This window comes from Macrotis lagotis, chromosome 2 (assembly GCF_037893015.1).
Source record: "Macrotis lagotis isolate mMagLag1 chromosome 2, bilby.v1.9.chrom.fasta, whole genome shotgun sequence".
NCBI lineage: Eukaryota > Metazoa > Chordata > Mammalia > Peramelemorphia > Peramelidae > Macrotis > Macrotis lagotis.
This window is the reverse complement of record NC_133659.1, coordinates 25768978-25795086: the sequence shown is the minus strand read 5'-3', so window position 1 is coordinate 25795086 and position 26109 is coordinate 25768978. Positions and strand designations below refer to the sequence as shown.

The 26109-nt window shown below is 42.7% G+C and overlaps 1 protein-coding gene across 1 annotated transcript in view; it reads left to right on the top strand.

Annotated features, from left to right (window-relative positions):
- Positions 1 to 16985: 16985 nt before the first annotated feature.
- SCP2 (sterol carrier protein 2) overlaps positions 16986 to 26109 on the top strand; it is an 80190-nt gene continuing 71066 nt past the window's right edge. The window contains exons 1-3 of the mRNA XM_074221415.1: positions 16986 to 17189; positions 24363 to 24420; positions 25739 to 25810. Coding sequence (XP_074077516.1) covers positions 17001 to 17189; positions 24363 to 24420; positions 25739 to 25810 — 319 coding nt within the window. The 5' untranslated portion in view covers positions 16986 to 17000. The remainder of the gene's footprint in view (positions 17190 to 24362; positions 24421 to 25738; positions 25811 to 26109) is intronic.

Sequence of the window (26109 nt, the reverse complement as noted above, 5' to 3'; positions counted from 1 at the left end):
GGGGTCGGGGAGTCTGCGCAGCCGCACGGCGCAGGCGCACCGAAAGCCCGGGGCGGGGCCCCGGCCGCTCCCGCCGGTCTTCCGTGGGCTCGCGCAGCCGCGGAGGCGGCCGTGGCCAGCAGAGGGCGCTGTCCCCTGGAGGCGGCCGCCGGGCTCCCCGCAGGTCCGGCTCCCCTCCCCCCCCCCGGAACCGGCAAGTCAGCCGGAGCCCCAGCGTCGCCCCCCCAGGGCCGCAAGATCGCCGTGGTGTCGTCTTCCTGTTTAGTGCCGCAAGATCGCCATGGTGTCTTCCTGTTTTTGACAGAGCAGTGGGATGAAGTGACTCTTCCAAGGCCACACAGCTAGTGATCATGAAGCATCTGAGGCCGGATTGGAACTCGGGACCTCCTGACTCTGGGGCCGGGGCTCCACCCGCTGCGCCACCTAGCCGCCCCACGAGTGATCTAATTTGATCTTCCCAACTCGGAACCCCAAATGCATTCGGCTCAAGATGTGCCCATGAATGTGGGTGTCCTGATTTGTGGCTGCTGCTTGATGATGAACACGATGCCAGAGCTGCAGGAAGTTGAAGTAACCAGTGGAGCAACACTGCGAGCAACAACCCGCAGCCCGCGCTCATGCCCCCCGCTTTTCCTCCCGATCTTCTCAGTGGGCCTGAGGCAGGAAAAAGGAGTCTGTGGAGTGGCTGAATCTTGTCAAGCCTTGCCCGACTCCGCATGACCCCGCTTGCGGGCTTGCTGAAGATACTGCAGTGCTCGGCCAGCTCCTCCACATGTTCTGCACATGCAGAAATGGAGGCAAGCAAGGTGAAGGGACTGGCCAAGGTCACACAACTCATAAGTGTCTGAAAACACATCTGAATCCAGGTCTTCTGACTCCTGATACAGCACTCCACCATTGTGCCACTGGCTGCCCTTAGGAAGGGGGTTAGGTGCCTTTAAAGGTCATGGGCATTTCCCCAAAAAGCAGGGATGGGGGGAAAAATCTAATAAAATATCTGAAGTCCATGAAGGGCAGAGACTCAGGGGGGGAGCTGTTGCCCCTCATTATCACCCTGTGTTCTGGGGAAAATTATTGACCAGCAAACATGGGAATAGCAATTCCAAAAAGGACAATGACCTTTCTCCCAGATCCAACAGATCTGAGAGAGCTTGGTCTAAAAGGTCAGTCTGTGACTTTTGGACCCAGAACTGGCTTAAATTTAATGCCTAAATTTAATTCTCATGTGTCAATGAAGGAAAAGTTTCATTTCTCTATGTATCCCTACATCTATGGTGGTGAAAGCATAGAGGTGAAATAATTTTATTTTCTTTTTTTTCCCCTGAGAACCTCATCTCTGATCTAATTTTATTTTTCAAATAGATTTGGAACATGGAAATTATTATGCTACATTTTTTTAAAGCCTGGTATGTTCTAAAGAAATGAAATAAATCAATTTTAAGAGCTAAAGAATTTATTCATTTTAAGAGGTATTTAGATACTTATATATTTATTTAAATTTATATATATATATAAACAAAATATATATTTATAAGATAATTGAATCAGTAACAACTGGACAGTGATGAGATATCCATGAAGAAAAAGAATTTATCCTGTCTACAGCTTGTTTATATGTTGTCTCTCCCATTAGATTGGGAGCTTCTTTATTTTTTTTTTAAATTGTTGCAGACTACCACTTTATTAGATTTTCTTTTCAAGGCAATGGGGTTAAGTGGCTTGCCCAAGACCACACAGCTAGGTAATTATTAAGTGTCTGAGGTCACATTTGAACCCAGGTACTTCTGACTCCAGGCCTGCTGCTCTATCCACTGCACTATCTAGCCACCCACTAGATTGAGAGCTTCTTGAGGGAAAGGCCAGTTTTTGCCCCTTTTTTTTTTGCCTTCCCAGGATGTTGGGAGCCAGGGTCTCTAAGCTGTTTGACACAGTCACAGCAAGAAGACTCAAGGCAGTTACACTGTCTGATGGAACAACATTTCCCTCTTCAATATATATAGGCATTTCATGCATACAAATATTTATAGGTTTATTATTGATTACAATATTTACCCACCCTAATACTGGAATGACTATAAAAGAAGGATTTCAGAAAAATTCCTTGAATAAAACAGATTGTAAACTCTGTCCAAATTTAACAGGACTGACTCTCTGAGGCATACAAAAGGCTTCAACATTATGAAATCTCTGGAAAACCCAGCACTGGGAATTCCAAGGAGATGCCAGAATATATACAGGGAAAACAGATATAAGATGGGTCAGATAGAATTCCAGGGAAATTAATAGTTTTGCCCCCCTTACCATACACAGGAATATATGAAAAAGATGGTGAGAAAATAGTACAGGTGACCGATATGTGAACTATAGCAGCCTTAGTTTCATGGGAAAGAATAAAAAAAGTCACAGAAACTGTGGTTTCTAGCAACAAGGCCAGAAAGAAAAATTGGTCATTGTAAGAGTTGACGAATGGGTGGACAAGCATAAAGACCCTCACTACAGACTGTTAAGGAAGTGTATCGAAAAACATTACCTACACAAAAAATATAAAAAACTTTCCATTAAAAGAATTGCTTAATTAATAACTTTAAATGAATTAACAATTATACAATGTAGTAATAAATATGGTAACAGACAGGTTGAGGTCATCATGGTCTGAGTAGGGATAAGAAATCAATTAACTATATGATTATTATTTAAACTTGTAATCACATGATTAAAACTAGTAACCATGGGGGGTTGGAGCCAAGATGGCGACAAGAAAGGATGAGTCTTAGGCACTCTCTCATAAAACTCGTAAGCTCAGGACTCTAACTAAACTTTCGAGAGACAGAACCCACAAAGGGACCCAGGGAGGCAGTTCTCCTACTCAAGGTAACCTGGAAAAGAGCAGAAAGGCTCTGCTCCCCGGGGTCGGAGGGGCGGCTCACTGGAGGGGTGGCCCACCGAAGGGAAAGAACTTCAGCCTCCCAGAGGCAGCCCCAGGGCACTGGGAGCTGCAGCTCACAGCAGTGGGGGAGTTTCCTGACTTACACCCCGGGGAGCCCTGGGCGCAAATTGGAGGAACAGCAGGGGACCTCTGCCAGAGAGAGCACATGAAGCCCAGCCCTCAGGGCACACAGTGGCCACTGCATTCCAGATCCAGGAAACAGAAGCAGGTGGAGCTGGTAAGCAGGAGCCCCCAGGGCATGAGCTCATTGAGCTGAGGGAGGGGAGTGAAGAGAGAGACTGCAGAGCTCTGTCCTCTGCCCCTGGAACAGGACTCTGGGGCTCTGACCACATTCAGATCCTGATCACAGTCTAGGCCCCCCCCCATAGAACAGCCCACTGGAGGGGTGGCCCACCAGAGTGAAAGAACTTCAGACTCCCGGAGGCAGCCCCAGGGTGCTGGGAGCCCCAGATGCTGTAGCAGGGGAGTCTCCGGAGTTACATCCCAGGGAGCACTGGGCACAAAGTGGGGGAACAGCGGGGGACCTCTGCCAGAGCAAGCACATAAAGCCCAGCCCTCAGGGCACACAGCAAGCAGTATGGTCTTTGGGCAGCCCAGATCCAGAAACAGAAGCAGGCAGAGCTGATAAGCAGGAGCCCCCAGGGCATGAGCCATTGAGCTGAGGGAGGGGAGTGAAGAGAGAGAGAGAGACTGCAGAGCTCTGTCCTCTGCCTCTGGAACAGGACTCTGGGGCTCTGACCACATTCAGATCCTGATCGCAGTCTAGGCCCCCCAATAGAACAGCAGGAGCCCCCCCACCTCAGCCCCACAGCAGAGGGGGGCACATATGGTCATTTACAGACCAGGAGGGAGGACAGAGCCTCACACATTGAGATCCTTGTGGGAGTGTCCCAAAAGCTCAGGAAGCACCCCCAAAACAGGCCCAGGCTGGGAAAATGAGCAAGCAGGGAAATAAGAGGAACACCATTGAGAAATATTTTGCAAATGAGCCCAAGAAGGTTCAAAATACTCAGTCTGAAGATGAGGAAGCACAAGCTCCCGCATCTAAAGACTCCAAGAAAAACAGAAATTGGGCTCAGGCTATGACAGAGCTCAAAAAAGACTTTGAAAATCAAATGAGGGAGTTAGAAGAAAAACTGGGAAAAGAAAGGAGAGAGATGCAGGAAAAAAACATGAAAATGAAGTCAGCAGCTTAGTCAAGGAAATCCAAAAAAATGCTGAAGAAAATAGCATGCTAAAACCCAGCTTAGGTCAAATGGATAAAACAGTTCAAAAAGTTATTAAGGAGAAGAAAGCTTTAAAAAGCAACATTGGTCAGATAGAAAAAGAGATAAGAAAACTCTGAGGAGAACAAATCCTTCAGACAAAGAATAGAATTCAGGGAGATTGATGAATTTACCAGAAATCAGGAATCAATACTTCAAAACCAAAAAAAATGAAAAATTAGAAGAAAATGTGAAACATCTCATTGAAAAAACAACTGATATGGAAAACAGACTTAGGAAAGATAATTTAAAAATTATTGGAATACCTGAAAGTCATGATCAGGAAAAGAGCCTTGATATCATTTTCAAAGAATTGCTACAGGAAAATTGCCCTGATATTCTAGAAGCAGAGGGCAAAATAGAAATGGTGAGAATCCACCGATCCCCCTGAGAAAGAGATCCCAAAAAACCAACCCCTAGGAATATCATAGCCAAGCTCCAGAACTCCAAGTCAAAGAGAAAATATTACAAGCAGCCAGAAGGACACAGTTCAAATATCGTGAAGCTGCAGTCAGGATCACACAGGACTTAGCAGCAACTACATTGGAAGCTCGTAGGGCTTGGAATATACTGGAAGGCAAAAGAGCTTAGAATGCAGCCAAGAATCAACTACCCAGCAAGGCTGAATGTCCTCTTCCAGGGAAAAAGATGGGCTTTCAATGAACCAGGGGAATTTCAAATGTTCCTTTTGGAATGGCCAGAGCTGAACAGAAGGTTTGATCTTCAGAGACAGGACTCAGGTGAAGCATGGAGTTTGGTGGAGAGGGGGGGAAAATATGAGGGACTTAATGATGATGAACTGCATGTATTCCTACATAGAAAAATGACACTGATAATACTCATATGAACCTTCTCAGTTAATAGAGCAGGTAGAGGGAGCTTTTATAGTTGAAGCACAGGAGAAAGCTGAATTCGAAGATAAAACATGGTGTAAAAAATGGAGTCAATAGAAAAAAGGGGAAATGTAATGGGAGAAAGAAAAAGGAGAGGGGGGAATAGGCCAAGATATTTCATATAATAAGTTTTTTTATTATTACAATGAGCTATTGCAATGATATGGAAGGGGGAGGCAAGGGGGAATGAGGGAACCTTTGCTCTCATCAGAGGTGACTAGGAGAGGAAACAGCATATATGCTCAATGGGGTATAGACATCTGTAGTAAGAAGGAGGGGGGAGCAGGGGGAAGGGGTGGGGATGTGAATAAAGGAGGAGAGGATGGACCATGGGGGGAGAGTGGTCAGATATAACACATTTTCTTTTTTACTTCTTGCAAGGAGCTGGGATTGGAAGGCCTGTCCAGAACCATAGGGCCAGGTGGATTCTGGGCCTAAGGGGTGGTATGGGGGCTCAGGGCTTCTTGGCCCCAGGACCAGGGATCTGTCTGCTGCACCACTCAGCGACCCTACAGCACAGTCAGAGTGAAAGGAGAGAGAAAATACAGTACATGGTAGTGGAGAAATAAGAAAGGAGGGAGTTGCGATCAGCAATTGGCAACGTTGGAAAAATATGGAAGTAACTTTTGTGATGGACTTACCATAAAGAATGTGATCCACCTGCAACAGAGTTGTTGGTGTTGGAACAAAGACTGAAGCACATTTTTTATTATTATTATTTGGGGGAAGGATGCAGGGCAAATGGGGCTGGGTGGCCGGCCTAGAGACGCATAGCAGGGTGATCATTGTTGTCTGAGGCCAGATTTGGATCTGGGTGCTCCTGGCTCAGGGGCCAATGCTCTGTCCGCCGCCCAGCCACCCCTACTATTATTACTATTTTATTTTATTTTGGGTCCCTTTGTTCCTTCTTTTTGGTTTTTGCAAGGCAGTGGGGATCAGGTGGTTTGCATGTCACACGGTTGTGTGATTGTTGGGTCTATGGGGCCGGATGTGGGCTCGGGTGCTCGTGGCTCCAGGGCTGGTGCTTCATCCATTGTGCCACCTGGCCATACCTACAATTTTTACTATTATTTTTTTTTAATTTTAATTTTTTTCTCTCTCCCCTTTACTTTATCGCTCAAGCAAGTCTGTATTTATGAGGGGGAGGGGGTATTTCGTTTACTCTTAAACAAGAATATTTTATTAATGTAAAAAAAATTTGTACAAAATAAGAATAAAAAATAAAATATAAAAAAAAGAAAGAGCACTGGAAAAAAAACTTGTAACCATATGAACTATATGATTGATGATCAAAATTGTACACCTTTGTAACCAAGGAAATGATCTCAGCTTGCTTGCTTGAAAACATACATGATTCTGAAACTATAAAAATAAATCCAAGCAGCTGACAGTCAGTCAACCTGCTCCTGCCTTTACCCACTTGTTGACTCAACTCATTTCACCGACTCTCTCCCTCCTGTCAGGTTCCAAGAACCCCGCGGAGGCTGGAACCCCGCACCAGGACTTAGCATAGTATCCAGACAAAATCCAGGTCTATCTTGGTACTCCTTGGTGATGCAGTGGATAAAGTACTAGTCCTGGAGTCAGTAGGATCTGAGTTCAAATTTGGTCTCAGACACTTGATACTAGCTGTGTCACCCTGGGCAAGTCATTTAACTCTGATTACCTCACATCCAGATCCATCTGCAGTCATCCTGAGTCTTATCTAGCCACTGGACCCAGGTGACTGGTGGAGAAAGTGAGGCTGGTTCTTTAGCACGGCAGCCCCTCACTCAAATCCAGTTCAATAGCTTGTATGACACCATCTCCCTGATGTGGTCTTTTTTTTTAGTTTTGTTGTTGTTGTTGTTGTTGCAAGGCAATGGGGTTAAGTGACTTGTCCAAGGCCACACAGCCAGGTCATTATTAAGTGTTTGAGGCCAGATTTGAACTCAGGTACTCCTGACTCCAGGGCCAGTGCTCTGCACTGCACTACCTAGCCACCCCTGTCATGGTCTTTTTTGACAAGGAAGGACAAAACATCATCATTAGACTGCAATAGGCTAACTGCTGGACCTGAATTTGACCTGTAAGTCACCTTATTTTATCACAGAATATCAAGAACACAGCTATGGAGAAGGTTGCCAGGAAGTCTTTGATCTTGAGATTCCAGAGAAGGTTCGAAGGAAGTGTTTAATTGGCAGAAATGATGGTTGGGGCATTCAATTTCCTGCCCCAACATGCTGGTGGAAGGAACCATTGTTACCTTTCATTGAGAAAAGGAATGAAGATCCAGGATCCTGACTACAACTTTTAATAGATGTTTTTTAAAAAAATGAATTTCCAGCCATTTTCACTAAATTCCTGTCCTAGTTAAGCAGATTTGCAAACAAAGCTTCAATGAAACATGCAACCTCCTCATTTTGCAGCTGTGAGGATGGAAAAGTTGGAGAGACATACTGTACTGCCTGAGCAGAACACAGTGGACCAGGATTTACCCAGATTACATGATCTTTACCTTTTAATCTTTACCCTTCCCAGTTGGATGGGGACCTGTACAAGACTCAGGATAATGTTAACCAATCTCATCATCAACCCTGGTACTTCCAAGGTTGCTTTGATCTAGTAGAGAATGAGAAAAGAGAGAGGGAAAAAAAGCCCTTGGATCCCTATTATTAATGAACTAATTATGAATAAATCATTTCTCTCACAGGTGAGAAAATAGACTGAGAATAACTTTTCCAAGGTCACACAGTTAATAAGTGTCTGATGCTGGATTTGAACTCAGTTCTTCCCAACTCTAAACCCAACACTATATCCACTGAGCTACTTAATTGTATTACTAGAGGACTTTTCCTCACCAGATCAGATTCCCTGTCTCAATGAAATCAAAGATCTGGTACCTATTCCTATCTCTATGGAATAGATATTTATTTTCTACATAAAAAGAAAAGCTGAAAAACAAAGACTCCCAGTGCACACTGATGGAAAAAATTCAGTAACAACCTATAGCTACTGTTCAAACTGCTGAGGAGGCTGGTACTTTATCTCAACCTGAAACTATTTGCAGGGCTCCTGAGGAGGCATTTTACATTTCACCTCAGCTTGGCACTGTCTCCCTCAAGGATTGGATTTTGAGCCAGACTAGGGTTTGCTTTGTCCATCGATATCTTCCCCATTGTTTGCCACCACAAGAGTTTCAGTAAGAGACCAAATCCAATCTGTATATATATTTTAAAGGTCCATAGAGTTATTGGCCCCTGTGACTCTGCAGTCAACGAGGGGGTGGCTTTATCATTTCTAAGCCCACCTGTATCCTTCAATGATAAGTCAATGCACAGTCTAAAGAAGCCAGGGGGGATTCTTCAACTCTAATATGCCCAAGTGCTGAGCCAGTCTAGTACAGTACGTTCCACAAAACTTTTACTTGTTTACTTTAAGTCCGTTCTATGTCCAAGTGTTCAGGATAGAAATCCACATAAAAGTGGGTTAGAAAGCAGGAGGGGAGGGGTGTCTACACACTGAAATATCATTCAAAAATAACCAGGTGGCCTAGTTCCAAGTAAGACAAGATGAGTTAGCCAATCAGAGACCAAAGTCCTTGGATCAAAGTCTGCAAACAGGTAGGAAGGGAAGGAGGAGGATGGTTTGGAAATGGTTCCATGCCCTTGATCTATGCATGATAAGGAGAAAGCTCCTTTCTCAGAGCCCAGGGTCCATTGGATTGATTTGTTCCTTTTCTTGCAGATGAATGGGGGATGGAGATGCTAAAAAGAAAGAAGGTATTAATCAAATGAAATGTGTGATATGAGTACCTTGCCTTACCAAGGCAACCCTTGGCTCAGTCAGATCCAAGTCTGTGAGCCAGTTGGTAAAATTCCAGGAAGCTGGGCCCCAGTCTCCAGTCAGAGTCCAAGTCCAAGGTTGGGGAGGGAGTGGATGGTTTCACATGGAGCAGCCAGGTGAGAACAGGGCCCTCTGTTCCATACTATGGCTCTGGGAGCTCTCATTCTGGATAGACTTGTTCTCCCCACCTTTCATCCTTAAAAGTATCCTGGTTCTAGGTGACAGAGAACCTCTGCTCCACTCCTGGCTCCATTCCTTCCTCCCTGATGATGTTGGGCAAGCCTCTTTACCCCAGTTTCTTTAACTCTAAAATGGAATATGGGATTGAGGTCCCTGCTAGCTGTAGATCTCTGTGATCCTATGAACATGCTAGATATCTATGTTGTGCTTCAAAAGGTGGTAAAAGATAATAAATTCTGTGGGAACAAAGGATGAAAAGACCACCTGGCATTGGAGTGGCCTGGGAAGGTTTCTTTGAAGAGGTGGGCCTTGAAGGAAGGGTTGAAGTTTTTTGTGTTTCTATAAATAAGCAAAGTTTATTTACAGGTCAGGGACAATAAACAGAACTGAAATCGGAGTTCTTGAGAAATAAGGACAGGCCTTGATGGACCCCTGTGGTCCAGAAGTCTACTTGATCTCTGTCCCTAAAAAGTCAATCCTCTGTGGGGTGGCTAGGTGGCTCAGTGGATAGAGCACTGGCCCTGGAGTCAGGATTACCTGAGTTCAAATCTGACTTCAGACACTTAATAATTACCTAGCCGTGTGGCCTTGGGCAAGCCACTTAACCCCATTGCCTTGAAAAATCTAAAAAAAACAAACAAAAAACAAACAAAAAACCCCCAAAAAACTAAAAAAAAAAGTCAATCATCTGGGCAAGCTATGCCAGGGGACTACAACCAGGCCAACTTCTCAGGACGTGTTCCTTTTTTGAAACTCTTGACTCTTGGAGGAGCCTTAGCTCCTTTTTATATCTTTATTCTACATTCCTCTGTAGTTCCCAGCAGCTGGGGCAGGTCCTCTCCTTCTTCCTTTTTGAATAGTTTTATATTTATTCAATTACATGCAAAGATAGTTTTCAAGATTCATTTTTTTGTAAACTTTTGAGTTACACATTTTTCTACCTCCCTTCCTTCCCTCCTCTCCATAATAGCAAGTATTATGATATAGATTATACATGTTCAATCATGTTTGATCTGTTTCCATATTAGTCATGTTGTGAAAGAAGAATCAGAACTAAAGGGGAAAAATAAGAAAAAAAAAACATAAAACGAGTTTTAAAAAGTGAAAGTAATTTTTGGTCTTCATTCAGACTTCATAGTTCTTTTTCTGATTATTGATGGTATTTTCCATCACAAGTCTTTTAGAATTGTCCTTGGACACTGAACTGCTGAAAGAAGCTAAGTCCATCTATTTGACCCTCATACATATTCTCCTGATTTGAGCAGATACTCTTCTGTCCACCTTTCCCAGTCTGCCCATCCCTCTTGTCCATCTCCTCAGCTTCTAGCCACTGCTACAGGCTATTTCCTTTCCCAGAGAGCCAGATTTACAACCCCCAGATTAGGGCTAAGCATGGTGGTCTCTAGGCTAAGGTCTCTTCCCTCCAGCACCCTTGTGATGGCTTTCCCACCAGTGTTAGTGCTTTCCACAAATATAGAAACTCAGTAGGCTGTCCTTCCCATCCAATTGTATCCTCTAGTCTCTGACTCTTTCTGAGTTTAACAAGAGGGAAATATTCAGATTACTGTGGTGGAAACTCATTAGGGACTAGGCTGGCACGATGAGCATTTCTGGGGCCAAGCACTGCCCCTACCATTCTTATTTCTCTCACCTTCTCAATCATCAAATTTCAGAGTTTGAAGAGAGCTCAGAGGCTGTGTAAGTCTAATCCATAACTCTACACGAACTCTACAGATAGTCATTCCAAGCTTATCAATCCAATCTGTATATATATTTTAAAGGTCCATAGAGTTATTGGCCCCTGTGACACTTCCTTCTTCCAAGGTAGTTTGTTCCACTTTGGGTCTGTTAACCTAGTCTTTACTGAGTTGTCTCTTGGCAGCTAGATGGTGCAGTGGGTAGAACTCTGGCCCTGAAATCAGGAGCATCTGAGTTCAAATCTGATTCAGACACTTACTAGCTATGTGACTTTGGGCAAGACACTCATAGTCTTTTTTGAGAATGAAGGACAAACTGAGCTGTCTCTAACCTGGTCATGGAAAAGCAGGCCAGAGACAGAGTGATATTAAATCAGGTAGCGGTTTATAAATCACTTTCTTTGTAAGAAGCCAGTTATTTTATACATAATCCATAAGTGGTCAGGTGAATCATAAAACATATCAGATTTGGGACTTGAGTCATCTTCCCAGGACAAGTCCATCATGTAGGATTATAGGATACAACAATTATATCCCTTGTTTTTTTATCTTTTAATTAAAAAAATTATTTATTTACACATTATTAAAATAGTCTTGCTGTAAGAATAAACATTATCTTCCCTTCCCCCACAAAAATAGAAAAACCTTACCATAAACAGAGAGAAAAAGAAAAAAATGTACTTCAGTCTGTATTCAGATACCATGAACTTTATCTCTGGGATGGATTGCATTCTTTATCATAAGTCCATCAGAGAAGGTGCTTCCATATTCCCCCCCCCCCCCACAGCTGCTATTGTTAATTGTATTTCTCTCTATCCAGTTCTCCCAACTCTCATTTATTCTATTCTCTCTCTCCTTTCATTTTGTCTCTCCTCAAAAGTGTGTTATGGGGCTGCTGAGTGGTGTGGTGGACAGAGCACTAGCCCTGGGGCCAGGAGGACCCAAGCACAAATCCCACCCCAGACACTCAACAACCACCTCGCTGTGGGGTCCGGGGTAGGCCATCCATCCCCACCACCTTGCAAAAAACAAAAAAAGTGTGTTGTATCTGACTACCCTCTCCCAGGATCTTCCCTCTCCTCTATCACCTACAGCCCCCCCCCCCATTCCCCTGTCCCCTTTCTCCCATTCCTTTCCACTCCTTTTTCCTCTAGGGTAAGATAGATTTCTATACCCTATGGAGTGTATATGTTGTTTCTTCTCTGAGCCATTTCCAATAAGAATGAAGGCTCACTCATTCCCCCTCACCTTTCTCCCTTCCACTCCATTGCAAAAGCTTTTTCTTGATTCTTATACATAAAATATCTTAGCCCATTCTATCTCTCCCTTCCCTTTCTCCTGGTACATTCCATTTTCACCCATTGACTCTATCTTTATAATATATTATACCTTCATATCCAGTTCTCTCCTGTGCTTTGTCTAAATATGCTCCTTCTAACTGCTCTATTATTTGAGATGGTTCATATGAGTTATCAATATCATCTTCGCATGCAGGAGTAGAAAGAGTTCAACATCATTAAATCCCTTGTTTTTTATATTATAAGTTATATTATATATATTATATTATAATTATAAAATTTTCCCTTCTCGTCCACCCGCTCTATGTTTTGCCTGAGACCTGTACTTGGAGATTGAACTTTCTGTTCAGTTCTGGTTGTTTCAACAGGAAAATCTGAAAATCCCCTGTTTCATTCAATGTCCCTCTTTTCCCCTGGATGAGGATGTTCAGTTTTGCTGGGTAGTTGATTCTTGATTGCATTCCAAGCTCTTTTGCCTTCTAGAATATCATATTCCAAGCCCTATGAGCCCTTAATGTAGATGCTGCTAAGTCCTTTGTAATCCTGACTGTAGTGCTACAAAATTTGAATTGTTTTTTTTTTTTTAACCTGGCTGTTTGTAATATTTTTCTCTTTGATTTGGGAATTCTTAAATTTGGCTATAATATTCCTGGGAGTTATTTTTGGGGAATCTCTTTCAGGAGGAGATTGGTGGATTCTATTTTACTTTCAACTTCTAGGATATCAGGGAAATTTTCCTGTGGAAATTCTTTAAAAATAAAGTCAAGGCTCTTTTCTTGGTCATGACTTTCAGGTAACCCAATAAGTTTTAAATTGTCTCTTCTGGATCTGTTTTCCAGGTCAGTTTTTTTTCCAAATGAGATATTCCATGTTTTCTTCTAGTTTTTCATTCTTTTAATAGTTTTATTGTTTTTTGACTCCTCACAAAGTCATCAGTTTCCCTTAGCTCCATTCTACATTTGAAGGAGTTGTTTTCTTCAGAGAGCTTTCTCATCTCCTTTTCCATCTGGCCAATTCTGTTTTTTAAGGCATTCTTTTCCTCATTAACCTTTTGTACTGCTTTTCCATTTGACATAAACTGGTTTTTAACATGTTGTTTTCTTCAGTATTTTTTGTATCTTCTTGACCAAGCTGCTGACTTGGTTTTTTCATGATTTTCCTGTATTCTCATTTCTATTCCCAATTTTTCCTCTACCTCCCTTATTTGATTTTCAAAATCTTTTTTGAGCTCCTCCATAGCCTGAGACCAATTCCTATTTTTCTTGGAGGCTTTGCATTCAGAAGCTCTGACTTTGTCATCTTCTGAGTGTGTGTTTTGATCCTCCATAGGACTAAAGTAATTTTCTATGGTCAGATTCTTTTTTTTTCTTTTTTGCTCATTTCCCCAACCTATATCCTGGTTTTGAGGTTCTTCCCAATCTTTTGAGGGTTATTGGGATACCCTCACAAGGATCTCAGTTTCTTTCATGTCTTATGAGAGGCTTTGACTGCTTTTGTGGTCTATGGATGACCACAAGCACTCCCTTCTGCCCTGGAGCTCTGAGAAGAGTCCCTGTTCTGCTATGGCAATAAGGTCCCCAGTTGCGACCAGGGTCTGAATATGGACAAAGCTAGACAGTCTCCACCCACCCTCTTAGCTTCTGAGGGTGAGCACTCTGGAAGCAACTTCTGGGTGGCTACCTGCTGGGTGGCTCCACAGGCCTCCTTTCATTTACCGGGGCTAGGGCTGCACTGGCCTGGACTCTGCACTCACTCTGGCAGAGTTTTCCTGATGATCTTCCAAGTTGTGCTTGGTGAACCTTGTTTTGAGAGGTTTGGAAACCATTTCTGCTCAAGAGTCCCTGTGCCCCCAGGGACCTAGGTGCCCTGGGGGTTGTTCCTAAAAGGTTGGAGCTTGTTTCTGCTGACACCCTGGCTGCCCTGCCACCCCTTCCAGTCAAGTTGGAACAGAGTCTTCCCATGGATTTTCCAAGTTATCTTGGACTTGAAGATTGTTTTACTGGTCTTTCTGTGGGTTCTGCCTCTCTAAAATTTAGTTAGAGTCATAATTTTAAGATTTTTGGAGTATTTTGGATGAGAGCTTCAGGGAAATCTTGCCTTCACACTGCCATCTTAGCTCCCAATTACACCCCTTGTGACCATCCAAGTAGTAGTCTTGTGAGAATGGCTGGGTTGATTGTATAATTTTAGGGTTACAGTACAGTACAGGTTCTATGATACACTTCATTTAACATAGGAAAGCACAATTCAGAGCAGGAACTATCATGATTGATGGATGATTTCTGTTACTATGTTTTTATGGTTTTCCCAGGCCCAGAGTTTTTCTTGAGCTCTAGAAACTGTTATTTTATATGTGTATATATATATATATATATATATATATATATATATATATATATATATGTATATATACATATATATATGTATATATACATATATATGTATGTATGTATATGTATATTATATATGTATAATTTTAAGTGATATCAAATTAAAACTTTTGACAAGTTAGGACTGATTAGGTTAAACTGGCTGCATGACCACTGTCATCTATGAGTCCTCTTTAGATCCTGGGTCACAGGTATCTTGACTGTTGTCTAACCACTGGACTCTGATGACTCTGATTCTGTATGAATGAGTAAGATGATAACTTTGAGTTACTCTGCCTCACTTCAATCCAATTCATAACATCACCCTTATGAGGTCATTGGTCCTCTTGGAGAAGGAAACATAAACAAGAACAATAGCAAGTGTCTGAATGAGAGTCTTTCTGACTCTGTTTCTAGTGCCCTATCTACCATGGATAGGTAGGTGAGTATGGATGTGGAATATCTGTCAGATATGGATTGGCCTCAGATTTTTAGTAGCTGTGTGATCCTGGGCAAAAAAAATCACTGTCTCTGTGCCCCAATTTCCTCATTTTGCAGCTAAGATTCAATAGTTCCCACCTCCTAGATTATTATGAAGATTAAATGAGATAATCTTTGTAAAATGCTATATAAATTCTAACTCTATTACTCTTATTAGTTTTTTCCCTTCCTTCTTTTAAATTTTTTGTTACAAGAATAGCTTTCTGAGGAAAGGGGGGAGGAAAGCTATGTAAAGAAATTCAATTCAATAAATATTTATTAAGTATGTATTGAGTGACAGGCATTATGCTAAGTGTTGGGGATACAAAAAGAGGCAAAAGATATTCCCTGTCCTCAAGGAGTTTACAGTCTAATGAAAATAAATGTAATCTTAAAAAGCACATCAATAAAAAGAAGAACAAACTAAAAAAATACAACATGCCCTTTGAAAAGCTTACAAACTAATAATAAAATTAAAGTATGAACATAAGGAACTATAAGACAGGGGCAATTAGATGGTCCAAGCTATTGAATGCAGGGCCTGGAGTAAGGAAGACTGAGCTTAAGAATTTCAAATCTAGCCTCAGACTTACTAGCTAGGAGACCCTGGGAAAGTCACTTAATCCTGTTTGTCTCAGTCTTCTCATCTGTAAAATGAGGTGAAAAAGGAAATGGCAAAGCACTCTAGTATCTTTGTGAAGATCACACAGCTACTAAAATCTAAATGGGACCATGGAGAGTCAGATGCAACTAAAGAATGATAGAATAACCTAATAAGGACACATGAAGGATAAAGAATGAGAAAGGCAAATACTGCAGTTTTCTTTGGGAAGGTAAGGAGAGCTCAGGAAAAACTTCCTAGAAGGGGTGACCTGAAAGTACAGGATTTGTAGGTAGTACTACTGAGTAAGCATTGAATTGAATTGTTGAACAGAACAAACAAAGGTAAATTGTATATGGTAGGAAATCTCAGGCAATGGCAAAGGGATGATTAAAGACCTGAAAAGCAAAATAGGATTCTATCTATATAATTTTAATCTGTGGGAAGCCAGGTGGTACAGTGGATAAAGCCCTGTCCTTGGAGTCAAGAGGACTTGAATTCGAATCCCACTTCAGTCACTTGGCACTTAAGTAGCTGTGTGATCTTGGGCAAGTTACTTAATCCTGATTGCCTCGAATCCAGTGCCATCTCCAGTCTTCCATTGGACCCAGTTGACTCTGGAGAAGGTGAAGTAGGTGACTTAGTACAGGCCCCCCTCACTGAAATCCAGTTCGCTTGCTTGCCAAGACTTCACCTCCCTGCTGATAAACATCAGTGTGTGGCTACTGGGGAAGAAGTCCTCTTTCCTTTCATTTGCCCTATTTTCTCCCGGAGGCCTTTTATTCTTTTGATTGAGAACAAAGCCTAGGTGTGACTGAACTGCAAACAGTCTGGAACGTTGTTTCCAGTCCTCAAGGTGTTTGTGAAGGAAATCCTCTGCTAGAGGCTCATCACTGAAAGTCCAAACTTCCCATGATGTGATTTCAGTCAGTGATGAGGGTTCTGAGGTAGGAACGAGGTCCTCAAATAAACCATTTAGTGAAAAGGAATGCCTTCTGAGGGGTGCTGGATGACGGGAGGCTGCTTTGAAGACGGGCCTGTAGGGTAGGGCTGGTACTGCCAGGGGATTGCAAGCACAGGCTAGACACCCATTGTTCCTAGCAGAGATACGCATGTATATATAGATAGATAGATAGATAGATCGATAGATAGATAGATAGATATAGATATGTGCTTCTCCCTTCAAAAGAGAAACTATTTGCAAAGGGAAATTCCAGGTGCTTCGTAAAAGGTTCATGGATCGTTGGATGCATTACACAGGCACCCGCAGCCCTAACAGCGCGGCCAAGGGAAGAAGGCGGGTGCGCATGCGCATCGAGAAGGCCAGGACGAAGGGGCGGGACCAAGGAGCCGCTGCGGCCCGGACTCGCGCACGCGCACTCCCCCCCCCCAGGCGCGGCAGGGGCGGGAGCTCGCGTGGTCGCCGCGGGGCTCGGCTCCTCCTGATGACGCAGGGCCCCGCCCCGCCCCGCCCCGCCCCGGCCCGGCCTCATAGGCGCCGGCCCGGGCCGCTGTCAGTGGGTCCCGTCGGCCGGTCGGTCCGCTCAGCCCTCGCACCCTCCGCCATGGTCGTCCCCATCCCGAAGCCGAGCGCCTCCCTGCGCGTGTTCGTGGTGGGCGTGGGCATGACCAAGGTAACGGCGCCGAGGCGGGCCCGCGGGCGGGGGCCCCACGCGGGGAGAGGGCGCGGGTCACCCCGGGGGCCGGGATGGGGGGCCTGCTCCTCCCGACGCCCCCGGGGTGCAGCCCCCCACGTCGGGGAGTCAGCGCGGGGCCGGGGGGCTCGGACCCCGAATCCGGAGCTGGGGAGGGGCCCAGCCCCCGTTCTGTAAATGAGCAAACTCACCCAGAAAGGAAGGCCCACGTCGGGGCCACACAGACCGAGGGGAGCCAGCCCGGCGTGACTTAGAAGAAAGGAGAGCCAGAGGGCCCGCAGCCGCCAGCCCGCCGCCCGGACAGGCCGCAGGCGGCCCGGGGCCTCGGGCTGGGCAGGGCCCAGGGCACGGGCCTCCTCTGGCCAGGGCCCGGAGCTCGAGTTTCCTCGCTGGACGCCTGACAGCCAGGCCAGCGTTCCTTCCTCCTTGCCCCAGAAGCTTGGGGGGCCAGTGCCACCCCCTCTAAAATGTAGTCTTGAAGCAGGCACGTCTGCCAGCCGCAATGGCTTTCCAGAGGGCAAGGGCAGCCACATTCCTCCGCATTTTTATTTGATCAGATATCAGCTATCTGCCAATTCCATTTGAATTGCTTCTGGGCTTGGAGTAGATGGCTTCTGGAGACCCTTCCACCTTGGAAGGCCTCTCAGGTCTCTTTTAGGGTGGGTTCATCAAGGCTCTCTCTCTCTCTCTCTCTCTCTCTCTCTCTCTCTCTGCTCTGCCAGGGAAGGGCTTCAGGTGGGACACAAGCTCTCAGGTAGAGAGCTTCCATAGGCCAGGTCCCTGTGACAGAAGTTTATCTGATGCATTTTAATTTTATATCAGTCATCTCTAGTTTGAAGCAACCCTTGTAACACAGAAGAGTAATCAGACAAAAATATTTGATACTGTGATTTCATCTATTTTTGTGACCAGATGGTCTTGAATGACTCCATTTTGGTGTTCTTTCAACTTTTATTGATGTACTTTGTATATATATATTTTTTTGGTTCTTCCTATTTGACTATCTGTTCATACTTATAACCCTATTTCTACCCCAAACTAGTTTCTTCAAATTCCACATACTTGTCATTTTTTATTTTACTTTGTTTTAGGTTTTTGCAAGGCAAATGGGGTTAAGTGGCTTGCCCAAGGCCACACAGCTAGGTAATTATTAAATGTTTGAGACTGGATTTGAATCCAGGTACTCCTGACTCCAGGGTTGGTGCTTTATCCACTGCTCCATCTAGCCGCCCAATGCTATGGACACTTTGGTGTATGTTGGGTGTGTTTCTGTCTTTGCCATTTTTAGGGCTTGTACCCAAGAGTGGGCTTGCTTTCTTGAAGGATTTGAGTAGTTCTCTCATTATTCCAAATTGAGATCCAGAAGAACTGGGTTAATTCATAGCTTTATGAGTAGTGGGTTTGTGTTTTTGGTTTTATATAACCTCTCCCAACATTGACTACCTTTGATTTTTGTCATATTTGTCAATGTGTAGGGCATGTGATGAAACCTCAGTTATAGAACCATACATGCTCTTCTCTACCACTAGTGAATTGGGGTATGTTTAACTGGCTTCATTTGTCTTATATGTTTTTTGAAAATGCTTTGTTCCTGTCCTTGGTTCACTTATTTGCTGAGGAATGGCACTGTAGTTTTTTAAAAATGCCAAATATGGATTAAGATGCTTTATTTAATATTAAGTAAACTGTATGTGCTACACTGCCCTGCTCTGACAGTTTAGTGACACTCTTAAAAAAAAAGACATTGAGTTATCCTGGCCAGGCTGGTGCTTTGTGATCATTGCTTCCTGTTCAGACACCATTCTTTAAGGACCCATTAAAAAAATTTCCCAGGAATTATCCCAGAATGGTTATAAGCACACGAAATGTTGGGAGTCAGGGTCTCTAAGCTGCTTGACACAGTAGCAGCAAGAAGACTCAAGGTGGCCACACTGCCTGATGGAACAACATTTCCTTCTTCAATATATATAGGGATTCCATGTATCCCCATATTTATAGGTCTATTATTGATTGCAAAACTTACTCATCCTAATAGTGGAATGATTATAAAGGAAGGATTCCAGAGAAATTCCTTGAATAAAACAGATTGTGAACTCTGTCCAAATTCAACAGGATTGCCTCTCCCTAAAGCTTACAAAAGGCTTCAGCATTATGAAATCTCTGGAAAACCCATCGCTGGGAATTCCAAGATGTCAGAATATATACAGGGAAAATAGATACAAGATGGGTTAGGTAGAATTCCAGGGAAATTAACAGTTTTGCCCCCTTTTCCATACACAGGAATACATGATAAAGATGGTGAAAAAATAGTATAGGTGACCGATATGTGAACTCTAACAGCCTTAGTTTATTGGGAAAGAATAAAAAAGTCACAGAAACTGTGGTTTCTACCAACAAGGACTGAAAGGAAAATTGGTTGTTGTAGGAGTTAACGGATGGTGGACAAACATAATGACCCTCACTATAGGTTGTCAAGGGAGTGTATCGAAAAACATTTTATATATACAGAAACATAAAAACGTTCCATTAAATGAATTGCTTAATTAATAACTTTAAATGAATTAATAATTTTCCAATGCAGCAACAAACTACATAGCAGACAGATTGAGGTCACCATGGCCTGAGCAGGGATAAAAATTAACTACATGATTGATAATCACACTTGTAACCACTACATGATTGATAATCAAACTTGTAACCACTACATGATCAAACTGGTAACTATATGAATTATATGACTGATAATGAAAATTGTACACTTTTGTAACCAAGGAAATGATCTTAGCTTGCTTGCTTGATGCATACATGATTCTGAGACTATAAAAATAAAATCTGAGCAGCAGTTCCTGCCTTTAACCCCTGTGTTGACTCAACTCATTTCGCTGACTCTATCTCTCCTGTCAGGTTCCAAGGACCCCACGGATGCTGGACCCCCACAACAAAATCATGAGATAGCTAGAAGGGGATCCCACAGAGTGTGGCAGGGAGTCCTCAAGCTCCAAAGCCAGGCCTTCTTCACAGTCTCATGGGGAGGATCCCCTGGGGGCCCATTTTTTTGTGCTCTAAAAGCACTTGATGATGCAGAGTGACTGTCAAACATGTGAACATCATTCATTGACTTAGTGAGCATTTATTAAACCTTTACTGGGTACTGCTCAAAGGTTCACAGAGTAAAACCTGAACATGACCTCACTTCAAGAAGTGCATTCTGTTAGGAAGCAGAAGTATGATCACACATAAATGAATGTTGTATACATGTCAAATGATTTCAGAGAGAGGACATGAATGCCTGGGGGAAATTGGGGAAGGGTTTGGAGAGGAACCAAGGTCCCAGTGGACTTTGAAGGAGACTGTAGAGTTTGCACTTTGGAGGCGAGGAGCAAGTACCTTTCAGGATTGGAAGCATGGGAGGGGGCTGGTTTTGCTGGGGATGCCTGTTTAACTAGAATGTGTTGCTGTGGTTATGTAGTATGTGATCATTGCAGTGAAATCTGTGAATCATTATTTACAGATTTTTTTTTAGGTTTTTTTTTTTTTCCAAGGCAAATGAGGTTAAGTGGCTTGCCCAAGGCCACACAGCTAGGTAATTGTTAAGTGTCTGAAACCAGATTTGAACCCAGGTACTCCTGACTCCAAGGCCGGTGCTTTATCCACTGCGCCACCTAGCCGCCCCATTTACAGATATTTTTAAAAATTAAATTAATTTTTTCTCAATTAACAAGTTTTTTTTTTCTTCCTTCCATTCCCTTTCATCCCACTTTCAAAATTTTAATGTCTTTTGTGTATCTTCACTCTCTTTTTGGGGAATGGGGCAGTGGGATTGAGTGACTTGCCCAAGGTCATACAGCTAGTAAGTATCAAAGGTCAAATTTGAACTCAGGTCCTCCTGACTACAGGGCTGGTGTTCCACTGTTCCATCTAGCCCCATCTTTTGGATATCCTTGTACTACCTCTAGTAAACAGAAAGAGGCAGGAGATGGCAGCTTTGTATAGTCATCTTTGCAAACTACTATGCTGGCTTGGGTTTCCATTTTCTCTTCTGTGAACTAAATGGTTTCTTGAGATTCCTTTCCATGCCATAATTCTGACTTTTTCAGTAGCTGATTGTTGTAAATAACCTTTAGTCTGTTGGAACAACAAACTTATCTTTCCAATGTGCAGATTCTCTCTCTGAAGAAATCCTGTGGCACTGGCTACCTGGGCTCAGTTTCCACTTTGAAGGTTTCTCTATCAGAGGAACTTGGGACCTTTTTCCCTTCTTTTTTTGGGGGAAGGCTTTTTTTTAAAAAAAATTTTATTTGTTTTCCAATTATATACAATAGTAGTTTCTACTTATCATTTTCTGTAAGGTTTTGAATTTTACAGTTTTTCCTCTAACCCCCCTCCTTGTTTCCATGCTATACATTGATCGAAATTGAATGTATTGGGAGATAAATCATATCCTTGAGGAGAAAATAAAATATTAGAGACAGCAAAATTATGTAGTACATGAGACACTTTTTTAAAAAAAATTGAAGGTAATAGACTGGTCTTTGTTTAAACTTCACAGTTCTTTCTCTGGGTACAGATGATATTCTCTGTCACAGGTGCTCTAAAATTGTCCCTGATTATTGCATTGATGGAATGAGCAGGTCCATTAAGGTTGAACATCACCCCCATGTTGCTATTAGGGTGTATAATATTCTTCTGGTTCTCTCATCTCATTCAACATCAGTTCATACAAGTCTTTCCAGGCTTCCCTGAATTCCCATCCCTCCTGGTTTCTAATAGAACAATAGTGTTCCATAACATACATATACTACAGTTTATTCAGCCATCCCCAATTGATGGACATTCAACTGATTTCCAATTCTTTGCTACCACAATCAGGTCTGCTATGAATATTTTTGTACAAGTGATGTTTTCACCCTTTTTCGTGATCTCTTCAGGGTATAGACCCAGTAGTGGTATTGCTGGATCAGAGGGTATACCCATTTTAATTGCCTTTTGGGCATAATTCCAGATTGTTCTTCAGAAAGGTTGGATGAGTTCACAGCTCCACCCACAATGTATTTCCCACATCCTTTCCCACATTGATCACTGTCCTTTCTGGTCATATTGGCCAATCTGACAGGTGTGATATGGTACCTCAGAACTGCTTTAATGTGCATTTATCTAATCAGTAATGATTTAGAGCACTTTTTTTTGTAGGGCTATTGATAGCTTTGATTTCCTCATCTGTAAATTGCCTTTGCATATCCTTTGACTATTTGTCAGTTGGAGAATGGCTTTTTTTTAAAATAAATTTGACTCAGTTTGTATATTTTAGAAATGAGCCTTTTGTCAGAAATACTAGTTGCAAAAATTGTTTTTCAATTTACTACATTTCTTTTGATCTTGGTTATAGTGGTTTTGTTTGTGCAAAAGCTTTTTACTTTAATGTAATCAAAATTATCTAATTTGTTTTTAATGATGTTCTCCTCTTCCTTGGTCATAAACTGCTTCCCTTTCCATTGATCTGACAAGTAAACTATTCCTTTGGTCTCCTAGTTTGCTTATGATATTATCTTTTATGTCCAAATCCTGTACCCGTTTTGATCTTATCTTGTATAGGGTGTGAGGTGTTGGTCTAATCCAAGTTTCTGCCATACTAACTTCCAATTTTCCCAACAGTTTTAATTAAAGAGAGAGTTCTTATCTCAGAAGCTGGACTCTTTGGGTTTATTGAACAGCAGATTATTTTAATCGTTTTACTGCTGTCTCTTTTGCCCCAGTCTACTCCACTGATCCACCACTTTATTTCTTAGCCAGTACCAGACAGTTTTGATGACTAATGCTTTACAATATAATTTTAGATCTGGTAGGGGAAGGCTTCTTTCTAATCCCCTTCTCCTGACTATGCAAGTTCTTATTTATTTTTCCCCCACATTTAAAAATTTTGAATTTTACAAATATCAACAAAAATGGCATTGTTATGTCCACAGTAGAACAAAAAATGAGGGTTGTATGTGAAATTGCAAATCACCAGGGTGGGTACAGTTTTTTTTTTTTTTTTTTTTTAGGTTTTTGCAAGGCAAACAGGGTTAAGTGGCTTGCCCAAGGCCGCATAGCTAGGTAATTATTAAGTGTCTGAGGCTGGATTTGAACCCAGGTACTCCAGACTCCGGGGCCGGTGCTCTATCCATTACACCACCTAGCTGCCCCCCAGTTCATCATTTAAAACCTTCCCAAACTGGTTCCCCCTTTCAGACTGTCTTCCCCTTAGACACTACATTCCAGCAGGAAACTGGTCTGTTGACTATCCCCTATGAATGACATCCCCTCCTCTGGTCCTGTGGTCCAGGCCTTGATGTTCTTCTGGGACAGTTTCCAATGTGGCCATTGTGGCCATTTTAGATCCATTTCAGAGATTGTTCCCCTCATTCAAATGTAAGTTTGTCTTGCTTGGATCTGTGTCCCTGGTGTTTAATAGTATGCCTGGGACAGAGAAAGTGATAATAAATGTGTTGTCATCAATCAGATCTAGCACTCTTGAAAGCAGGAAAGAAGGGGAGTAGAATATAGAACAGTGACCTGGGCGGTGACATCATGGAGTGTAATGAAGGGTGGAGCAGGGGCCAGGAGCCCATGTTAAGACTTTGATTTCCAAAGTGCCCTCCTGGTGGGGAAATAGAACACAGTTGTTTTTTCTGGCTTCACCTTGAATTGACTCGAATCCAATCTGGTCATACCAACTGAAAATGGTGATTGACATTAAACATATGATGATAAACTCAATAATCATCAATGAAAATGAATCATTAAATGTTTATATGAAACTTAGCATCAGTATCTTATTGCAAAACCTTGAATTTTAACAAAGAAATGAATCAATAAGCAAAGAAAATTCTTTTGTTGTGGGTCCATTCAGCTTGGCCTGAGGATCTGCTTACTCTTACCCCTTCCCTTCATTTTCTACTTCCCTCTTTCCCCCTTCCTTTTCTTATAGCTATTTGACCTTTGAACTCTATAAGTAAGCCACATTTGAATAAAATGACTGATATCTCTGCTCCCTAGGCCTCAGTCATTATTAAAATAAGAAAATTACATTTCTTTATGATGTGTATTTTTAGCATTTATATGACCCAATTGGTACTTGCATTGATTGTTTTTTTTTTTTGTTTGTTTTTCTAGTTTCAGAAGCCTGGGCTTCAGGATTCATTGGACTACCCTGACCTGGCCAAAGAAGCAGGTAACTAATCCAGGGTGAAACTAGTCTTTCATCCTTCCTCATTTCTTGGGCATCCAAACCCAGTTCTTTGGGGGTGAAGTGGCCTTGCTGCTGGCTCAGTCTGGCAGCCCTGCCAGGAGTCATTGTTGAGACTAAGCCCTGCCTGGGCCTGGGTGGGAAGCAGGGGAGGTTGTTGTCCTTGGGGTCAGGCTGTACTTTTGAGTTGCAAGAGTGGTTGGTTATTACCTGACTGCCATGATCTCTGGCAGTGAATCCTAATAGGAAATGAAAGAAATACTCTTGCTTTGTAGACAAGAATGGGAAACTGAGTTATAATAAATAGGATACTTGATAATCAAGAATAAGCATGATAAACAGGAACATTTAAAAATTCCTGAGAAGAATATTTTTAAATTGATCTCTGCTTAATCTTTCTTGATGCTGAGAACTGACTTTTGGGAGACCCCAAAGAATGATTGTGCATGAACTGAAAAAGCCCGAGACAGGGTCAGGAAGGCTAGCCTGAGGTGGGTGATCAGGGTACATAGAGATCAGGAAACAGGAACTGGAGAAGAAAGAATAATTAAGAACACTAGGAAATAAAAAAATTGAGAGAGAATCAATGTGGTTCAGTAGGAGGGTCCTAGTGATGCTGGTAAACTCAATATGGAGGTGCCCACTGGACATCTTTATGCCCAAATTGGCCTCTCAGCAGCCCTGGCAGGGATTTTACTGGTTGCAGTTTCAGGCCTTCATTCCTGACCTTGGGGGACACTGCTCTTGTTATTCTCCTTTCCATCACTTTCCTCAGTACTTCAGGGAGGTGGGGGCAGCTAGGTGGTTCAGTGGCCAGGAGGAAAGAGAACTTGAAATTAAATGTGACTTCAGATACTGTGTGACCCTGGACAAGTCACTTAACCCCAATTGCCTCCAAAAGAAGAAAAGACTTAGGGGGTTACAATGCTTTCTCTTTTTTCTTTGGCAAGGCAATGGGTTAAGTGACTTGCCCAAGGTCACACAGCTGGGTAATTATTAAGTGTCTGAGATAAAATGCTTTCTCAATAAAAATCCATTTGCCTATTTGAGGTTTCTAGAGTTTGACCCAGGTCAAGGTCAGACAGTTGCTGCTTTTCTCCTGTCCTGATTTAATTTAAACTGTTAATTATTATATTCAACTTAAAAGACAAAAATGAAGCTTGGCTCTTAAGAGTCAAGGTGTTTTGAGTATGTATTAGCTGTTTAAACTTAGAGAATGTAAACATTTCATTCGTGACTCACCTTAAAAATGTTAAGTGTCAGTTGACAAAGTCTTTTTGTTAAAATCCATTTTTTTTGGTAGGCCTGAAGGCTCTGAATGATGCCCAGATCTCTTATTCTGATGTGGAGCAGGCTTGTGTCGGCTATGTGTATGGTAAGTTAGGGCAGCCACATGCTGTCCTGGGTAAAGGGCTGGACTCAGGTTCATTTCCTGCTGTAGACACTCACTGTATGACCCCGGGCAAGTCTCCTCCCCTGTGAACCACAATTGCCTCATCTGTCAAATGGGACAATATTATCATCATAAAATGACAACTCATTCCAATATCTTTGCCAAGGAAACCCCAGATAGGGTCTTGAGTCTGACGTGAGGAACAACAAGAACGTCAAGAAAAGCCCTTTGCAAACCTTGAAGTGCCATGTGTCAGTTACTGTTATCGTTGTTATTTTCTC